Source organism: Procambarus clarkii, chromosome 69 (genome assembly GCF_040958095.1).
Source record: "Procambarus clarkii isolate CNS0578487 chromosome 69, FALCON_Pclarkii_2.0, whole genome shotgun sequence".
NCBI lineage: Eukaryota > Metazoa > Arthropoda > Malacostraca > Decapoda > Cambaridae > Procambarus > Procambarus clarkii.
Genome location: NC_091218.1, coordinates 24,695,877 through 24,705,073, shown reverse-complemented (window position 1 = coordinate 24,705,073; position 9,197 = coordinate 24,695,877). Strand labels below are relative to the sequence as shown.

General features: G+C 36.3%; 1 protein-coding gene across 2 annotated transcripts in view; it reads left to right on the top strand.

Moving 5' to 3' along the window:
• Window positions 1-660: 660 nt before the first annotated feature.
• The window catches only part of LOC123772149 (protein amalgam), a 260,945-nt gene continuing 252,408 nt past the window's right edge, over window positions 661-9,197 (top strand). For both annotated transcript variants that reach the window (XM_045765169.2, XM_045765168.2), the window contains exon 1: window positions 661-2,260. In XM_045765169.2, coding sequence (XP_045621125.1) covers window positions 2,161-2,260 — 100 coding nt within the window. In that variant the 5' untranslated portion in view covers window positions 661-2,160. The remainder of the gene's footprint in view (window positions 2,261-9,197) is intronic.

The window sequence follows — 9,197 nt, the reverse complement described above, 5'->3', positions numbered from 1 at the left end:
GAGAACAGGTTGCAGCAAATGCTTCACACGACATTCTACAAATACAAATAATCCCCACAAAACCTGAACGCCTAACTTAACTTAACCAAATATAGACCTAACTATAGATCAAATTCTCATTTATAATAAAATAAATTTTTATCTGAAAAAATCCCGATTTCGAATACACAATAGAGTCAAATTAATGGATGTGTCTGTGTGGTTGGTAGGAGGTTAAACGAGCGTAACGTGAGGACGCGTTGGTTGTCGCTGGATTAACGAGCACTTAGCTAATGTTTACGAGGTCAGACTGGGTAGAGAGAAAAAAAATATCCCATGGTATTCCAGGATTAATTTTCACAGCAGAGTACCGTGGGTATTAGGATAATTGTCATGCAGCTTTGTACAACTAATACCAAGACTCAAGACAAAAATCACATTCAGTAAAATTTTCTTTTGCCATCAGTGAAACCGTTAGATCCAATGATTTGATTCCTCTGATACTGCGAACACCGCAGTGTCGTTGATAGTACAAATCCGGCACCCTGATAGCTTCCAATGGGTCATTAGCCGTACCACAGTGTACCGTCGAGTCAGGCTGGTAGGGCGCATGCGCAGTGTGGAGCCTGGCGGCACGAGTAGCAGAGAGACCACACCAGTCGACGGGTCGAGTCAGTGCAGTGCTGGCGGTGCTCGCGACACCACCACCGACGGAGTCACTCCCAACTCAGACACGAGCTGGCTTCCAGGGTCTGGTACCTGGAGTTGGATGACCCCACCGTCATCCACGACTGGACCGCTGTGTGTGCTTTTTACTCACAGTGACAAGTCATGCCAGACTTCCTTACTAAACGTTATCACCATACCAGCGATATGTTGTATTTTCATGTTATCTTAAACTGCTGTTTGTGTGTGTAGATTTGTTACAACTATATCCCAGGACTATGCCTTACGAAATAAAGTTGCTAATAAAATGGATTATAATCAGCGACGGAGAAGAGTCTTATGATGGAAAATCGCAGTAAGAACACAAGTTGCTCAGGTGAATGGATCTCCTACCACGACCCAAATATTTCCGTGTAACTTCGCTAATAAACCGACGGCTTGCGATCACACACGACCCATCGTAATGTTGACCTTGACTTTGCAATCATTACGCGCCTGAAAAAGATCAATATTAACTGAAAATAGGACACAGAAAATCTTTACGAGTGGCTGGAAACACTTCAGGCATGTAATGACAATCAAAAAGTGTAATGTACTTATTTTCAAGGACAGATGATTGTTGTTTGAACAATCCATGAGGATCAATGTTATCTGTTACGAGCTCAACATGAACCAGGAGCAAGCGTGATAGTTATATTTTATGTATTGACAAGACTTGCAAAGCTATATAATATTTTATTTCTAACTAAGTGCATTATTCTGTAAGCAGGTGCTATAGACAGCGTATAGTAGAATTTTCAAACGTAAGATTATATACTCGAAGACTTGTCTACTTCATTACTTTGTGCACATGTGTACATATATATATATTTATATATAATATAGATATAATGAAGATTCTTTCCCAGAAAACATACCATACTAGTAAACGTGTATTGGACTCATATCCTTTTGAATGTTAATCATAAACAAATATCCCTAACAGTTAATTTTAACAGTTAAATTAGTTATGTATATATTAGAAAAAAATAAAAGGAATTTATCATACTGGAAAAAAGAAACGCAACAAGAAAATATTTAAATCACGGTTTATAGTGAACAAGAATTCAATCAACGTTAAAGCAATATACAACAAATATAAAAACAGTATATCTTCCATAGACTAAATTACCGAAATATTCTCACGACCAAAGACATGTTTCTTGACAGTTTACGAGACATAATAACACCACGTCACAAGTAGGATGAGAAAAATGAATTATTTGATGAATAAACAGAACTTCCTTTAATAAATGAATGAAGATACTTTGTGAGTGAATTACCAACAATAAGAAAAACAACAAAACAGACCTCGAGAGACAACCATTTGAACATCAGTGAGGAAAAAAAAATATATATATTCTAAGTGCACAGGAAAACACACAGTGTGGAGTGAGAGTACATTAAGACACGAGTAGAGAAGGGTGCCATCGAGGTGGGTGCCATCTAGGTGGGTGCCAGTGGGTGCCAGGAGCAATGTGTCGTGCTACGCTGGCTCGGGGTGTGCTGGGAATTTCAATCATTCTGGCTCTACTGGCTCCTAGCTGCGGAGAGGCCCACGCCGCCCCACCCAGAGGTGAGTACTATGGACTCAGTGAGTAAGATTGAGAAAGATGATTGTTGGTAAGCTGCAGTTTTCGCTGATGAAAACTTATTTAAATACAAATAAATGTAACAATTTATATAAGAAATGTAAATACTTACATAAAAATAAATGTAAATATTTATATAAGAAATGTAAATATTTATATAAACATAAATGTAAATATTTAAATACAAATAAATGTTAATATTTAGATAAAAATAAACGTAAATATTTCAATAAAAATAAATGTAAATATTTCAATAAAAATAAAAGTTCTGATTTAACTTAAGATGCTTTACAAAGGAAAAATAAATATTTGCATATAAATATTGTCTCTTATAACTCAATATTTTGATTTCGGAATTTTCATTGTTTTCGCCTAACAGTATTATACTAGGTAAATACCTCGTGTCTCACTGTGTATACACTACAAGTATACTTCATCGCCGAACAGTGAACGAACACTAAAGTATACTTACTGTTTGATCAACAAGTTATTGAGGTAACCAAAATAACTCTTCCAGGATTTACAAGGCCAAAAGACCTCATCCATGTTCATATGAGCAACGTCTAAAAATGCTAGATATATCTACTTAATAACATTGATTTAGAAATTGACAATTTGTCTCAAGATGCACTACCTCACACACATCTGTGTTAAGAGGGGATCTCAAGGAGATATTGATCACGAAGGCTATGCCATTATTCCCCTCCCTTCACATACCACTAATACAACAAGTGGAATGAATACTGTGCAGCGAATCCGGATTGACATGCCTCTCCTCTCCCGTAATAAACAGTGCGAACAACCAGTACTCATCACTGACTTACAACCAGTACTCATCACTGTCTTACAACCAGTACTCATCACTGTCTTACAACCAGTACTCATCACTATCTTACAACCAGTACTCATCACTGTCTTACAACCAGTACTCATCACTGTCTTACACAAACCAGCCACAAGTTAAGTAAACACGAGTAAAGGATATGAACCACATAAGGTGCCTAGGCTGAACATAACTGGAATGAAGCCTAATATTATGTTCTTTCTGTTCTATTCTATTGTGAATAATAATAATATTATGAATAATATTTTTTTCATGCTGTTTCCTAATTTATTTACGCTCAAAGAATTTTATGAAATGATGACAACCGTAAAGCGAAATCCATTTTCATGGGGTGATGGAAAAATGTTGTTGGAAAAGAGGCAGGAAACGGATAGATACAGAAACATAAACCCAATTTCTCAATATATAAACATGCCGAGTTTACATCAGTTTCGAACTATTTTCATAGCCGAAGCATACTTGCTGGTTTGTTAGTAAGCCTGATATCGATAGCACTCAAGAAGTTGATAGCCTATTAGCCCAATCAACCAAGATGTGAAGTCATTTAGAGTGGCAATGACTCTAGTGGTACCCCTCCTTCTGCTGCCTTACACACTGTTATACCCCATATATATATATATATATATATATATATATATATATATATATATATATATATATATATATATATATATATATATATATTATTATATATTATTATATATAAAATTATTTCAGAGGGGAAATGCCTGTTGCGTCTTGGGCACTAGTCCAACTTCAGAGGAATTCGAAGAAGTGTTTGACTTGCAACAATGATCGAACCCGTCTGTGACATTCATCAATGTTTCCCATTGTTGTGTTCTTCAAGAGATCCATAACCTTTAAGCACCTTTTTGCATTATTATTTTTGTATTAACCCATGTATATCTTGTAACCATCAAATGCATAATAAAGCACAAAAAATATTCAAGGAAGGGGGTGGTAGGAGAAAAGCACACAGAAACTGTATTGGAGGGGATCTAAACATTCCCTCTAATGCGTTATGCGTGGTTTCCTCCGAGGCTATGGGTCCCCCTTCTTCCAGCTAGAGGTGGTACTCCCTTCCTATATATATATATATATATATATATATATATATATATATATATATATATATATATATATATATATATATATATATATATATATAGGGAGTACCACCTCTAGCTGGAAGAAGGGGGGCCCATAGCCTCGGAGGAAACCACACATAACGCATTAGAGGGAATGTAGGTCCCCTCCAATATATTTTCTGTGTGATTTTCTTCTACCACCCCCTTCCTTTTATTTTTTTTTTTGACTTTCCTTCCTTTTGATATATATATATATATATATATATATATATATATATATATATATATATATATATATATATATATATATATATATATTCCTAGTTATTATAGGGTAATGCAGCAGCTAAACATCAACAGTAACACACAAATAAATCACACTAACATGATATATCATTAATAAAATCAATGGAGCAATACGATGGAATCGAGACAGTAATCTTCCACTCGTTTCAGAGAAAAATATAAATTCTCTAAGAAAATTATCCAGAACTTCATCTCTTCACCTTTGTAAACAAGGGTTCCACACATACTGTATCTCCGACTACTCCGTCTTCATCTTGTACCATTTACCAACTTTGGTCACAACCCATTATGCAATCATACCACTTGACCTTTCATTAGTTTCGGGGCTTTCAGAGTTTCCCAAATGATGCTGAAAACGAGGCAAAGAAACTCTAAAATGTGAGTAGACTTTAAATGTTGATGACTTTTCGAATATGAAGTCGCTTTAAGAGCAATTGAACACACCGGTATAATACATTCACATTTTTAATAAGGGCGGGAGTAGAATGTTGAGGGAGAAGGTAGAATGAGGTTTGGAAGGTGAGGGAATATGATACAAATTAAAATTATTTATTCTATCAATTTACATCAATTTCTATCAACTATCAATTTAGTAAGGGGGGGAGGCAGCAAGACTAAACTTTCCTCTGTGACACGTAACCTAACTAGCAGCGTCTCCAATATGGCCCTCAACATGATAGTTGACCTCGTTACTTGCGTGGATCAAATACCATACATACTCTCACGAAAGATAACATTATACAGCTTTGGAGGCCCTGGCCACGAATACAAATTTCGGAGTTATCATGGACATAAAGACAAAGAACAGTAAAATCTACCTTTCTCTTACCTTTTATCTGCACCTACCAATCTACTTTCTACCCTGAAACGATTTCATCGATCAGAGCTGTCTATGTATACACTAAAGTTACTTATCCTGCTCCTAGGTCTCTCATAAATTTTGCATGGCAATAGGGTCTCTAATTGGTGCTCATCTTGCTAATTCATTCACGAAATCACTAGAAGTAAGATCAATACCCGGTATCATCAAGTATTGATGATCAAACGTAAATGTATTGATCATCAAACCGTTTCGATCTTAGTAATTATAGGAACAAAATGAAACTGAATCTACTATGAAGTTCCCTTTAAAGATAGAAAGTGAAGATTCGGTTTACCAGACACACAAGCAACAACAGATGAAGACACACTCAGGTTTAAAGTCAATAGGAAACCGATTTACTTAAACCACATTAGACATTAATACTCAGTAGGATAACAGGATGATACCAGGCACCGTTCACATGCATGTATACAACACTCTGAAGTGATCTTCCTCTATATTCCTGGAGGATAACCGGACGTATGGCATATACAGCTGACATTATTGTGTTGACGTGTGCCTCTAATGTTAGATCTTTATGTCTACTCTGAAGTCTTTCTAAGTTTCAGATATTAGAAGCTACCTTCCCCTCATACTGCACTGTATTTAAGTGCAGTTGCACTGTATTTAAGTTGCTCCATTTCCTATCCTCATAACCTTGCATTTGTCAGAGTTAAAGACTAGTAACCATTTCTCAGACCACATCTGGAGATTGTTTAGTTCTTCTTGTAATGTAATGCATTCGTCCTCAATTCTGATTCGCCTCATTAGTTAAGCATCATCAATAAACATGGATAAGAATAAGCTTACTTGCTCTATTAGATCGTTTACATAGGAACAGGATGGGCCCTAGTACCGACCCTTGAGGTATTCCACTCGTTACCTATGTCAGTTCTGATAGCTCTTACTTTGACCCTGTGCTTTCTACCAGAAAGGCACTCCTTAACCAACTTTAGTACTCTTCCTAATCTTCAATATTAAAAAACGAACTTCCTTGTTCTTTGTGTGGCCTCCTTTTGTGTACCCTGATCATCTGTTCATTTGCCATCTTCCTCATGTGGCTGTATAGTAGTGTAGGCTGATCCTTGGCCTTGGATGCTATATCGTTCTCATACTGCTACTCTCCGAATTCCTGTGTATTCATTCTCCTCTCTTGTATATATATTATGGGTATATTCTGTTCTGTGCTCCTTGTATTTCTTCCACGTTCCTTTATTTCTCCTCTTTGCCTGTCTGTTAAACGTTGGTAATTTTTTTTACCTTGGCTTCTTTATTCCTTAGGGACGGTATAAATCTTGTTCAGCTTCTTTGCACTGACCAGTTATAAAGTCCACTATGTCTTGTGTTGCTTTTCTATTAGTTCTATTTCTAATGGTATTCTCTCTTTAAGAATTCTCTGACCTGGAACTCACCTTTATGGAAAGCTAGTTCCCACTGCATTTGTCTCTTCCTCTTCCCATATCTTTTATAACAACTACAAAATCGAAGACTAATACACAATGGTCACCTGCCCCATTGGGATTTCATGATCAATGTTTTCAATGACCGTTTCACTCTTTATGAAAATTTTGCTGGTTGGTCTCATCCTCTTCGTGTTTTCTCCTTGACATTCTGTGTTAGGAAGTTTCTTGCTGCAACTTCTACTAAGTTTGATCTCCATGTATCTGATCCCCCCCCCCCCCCCCCCCCCTCTTGCATTCATTGATTCCCAGTCAATTTGCCCGTGATTGAAGTCTCCCATTTAAAATAGCTTTGCTCTCAATCTGCATGATAATTCCGCCACATTTTGTTTGATATTTATACAACCTCTGTTTGCATTCTTGTATTCTCATTCTGGTCTTATATGATTCTCTGGGGATTGTAAATTACAGCAACAATCACTATTTTTCCTTCCACAGAAATTATTCCTGCAACATAGTCTACATTACTGGGATTTTCCTCTAAATTGATGTCTCTTCAAATCTATTGTCTCGTTTAATCAGCAGTGCCACTACTTCTCCCCTTCTCTTCTTTCTTTATATCTTTTTTGCTATCTAGTATTTTCTACGGAATATTGCATTTTGTGATCAAATCAGTTAATTCAGTTTCATCTATTGCTATTACATCAGTACAAATGTATACATGTGTGTGTGTGTGTGTGTGTGTGCGTGTGTGTGTGTGTGTGTGTGTGTGTGTGTGTGTGTGTGTGTGTGTGTGTGTGTGTGTGTGTGTGTGTGCAAAACTCTTTACAAATATTAAAACAAATATTTAAACGTCCACACATAAAACATGAAGACGAACTAAATTAGCATTTTTTTCTTTTTACGTGGAGAGAAAATAAGAGCATACGATCAATTAAAACATTTAGTGTCGGGGTGATAACAACAGTTATAAAGATGAAGATTGCAGTCATTAACAAACACAGCAACTCAAAATTAATGAAGTATATTATCAAAATTTCTTAACTGAATCTCAAGAAAAAAACTATTCATATAATGACCTCTATCAGTGTTTTTTATGTACAAATTTTCGGGGCGGGCAATTAGAGAATGAGAAATGAACATGTTGTTGAATTTCCAGTATAATTTTTTTCATGAAATAAATTGTGAATAGATAAATATATTTGAGAATTCCATTACACAAATAATGGATACTTTAATTTACTCAGGAGTACAGATGCACTCATTAACGTGACATTGTACATGACATCAACAGCACAGATGTAATCATTAACGTGACATTGAACATGACATCAACAGCACAGATGTAATCATTAACAAGACATTGAACATGACATCAACAGCACAGATGTAATCATTAACAAGACATTGTACATGACATCAACAGCACAGATGTAATCATTAATGTGACATTGTACTTGACATCAACAGCACATTTATGTGACACTGTACATGACATAATACTGGCACCAATCACAGACTGTGAACTGGTAAACAAAACCTGGGAATAATATTTGAACAACAAAACAAGTTCATGCGGGTAGTATAGTCTACAAATTAGTAAAGTCCATTGGATTGTAAAGTTTACAAGATGGTAAACTTACCAGAAGAACAACCTGTCCAAGTAGAAAAAGCCCAATTAAACCTTATTCTACTACCCTGCGAACTTCACTTCCCTGTGAGCTTTACTTCTATGTTATTAGTAAAGCCTAGAATTTTACCAATCCGTGAATATAACTTCCGCACTTGACTTTATTACCCTGTGTATTGTACCGTGGACTTCAGTAGTATTGTGATTACTACTCCGTGAGCCTTACTTTTAGTGGACCTTACTATTTTAGTGATGACGTCTGAGGCAGTTGAGTCCAAGGAGAAATAAAGTCTATTGGAAGTAAAGTCCACGGAGAAGTGGTCTTAACTACCATGGAGGTAGTTAAGACCACGAGGTGGTAAAGCACTGTTAGTTCACATATAACACTAAAAAGTCGGCAAACCTTTCGCTAAAACTTAGAGCCAAGCTTAAGTTAACTAAACTTGAGTATTTCAGAGAGATCAAGTAGTACATGAACTCCTTCACCTAACTTAGGGATAAAAAAAAGTTTGAAAATAACAGCATAGAAATGAAGATAATTACAGAAGCAGACGAGGAGTTACAATAACGTGGCTGAAATATGTTGACCAAACCACACACTAGAAAGTGAAGGGACGACGACGTTTCGGTCCGTCCTGGACCACTTCCAAGTCGATTGTGCTAAGTTCATTGTTCACAGTCGACTTGAGAATGGTCCAGGACGGACCGAAACGTCGTCGTCTCTTCACTTTCTAGTGTGTGGTTTCGTTAACATAATTACAGAAGGCCAATTGGTCCATATGTGGCAGATT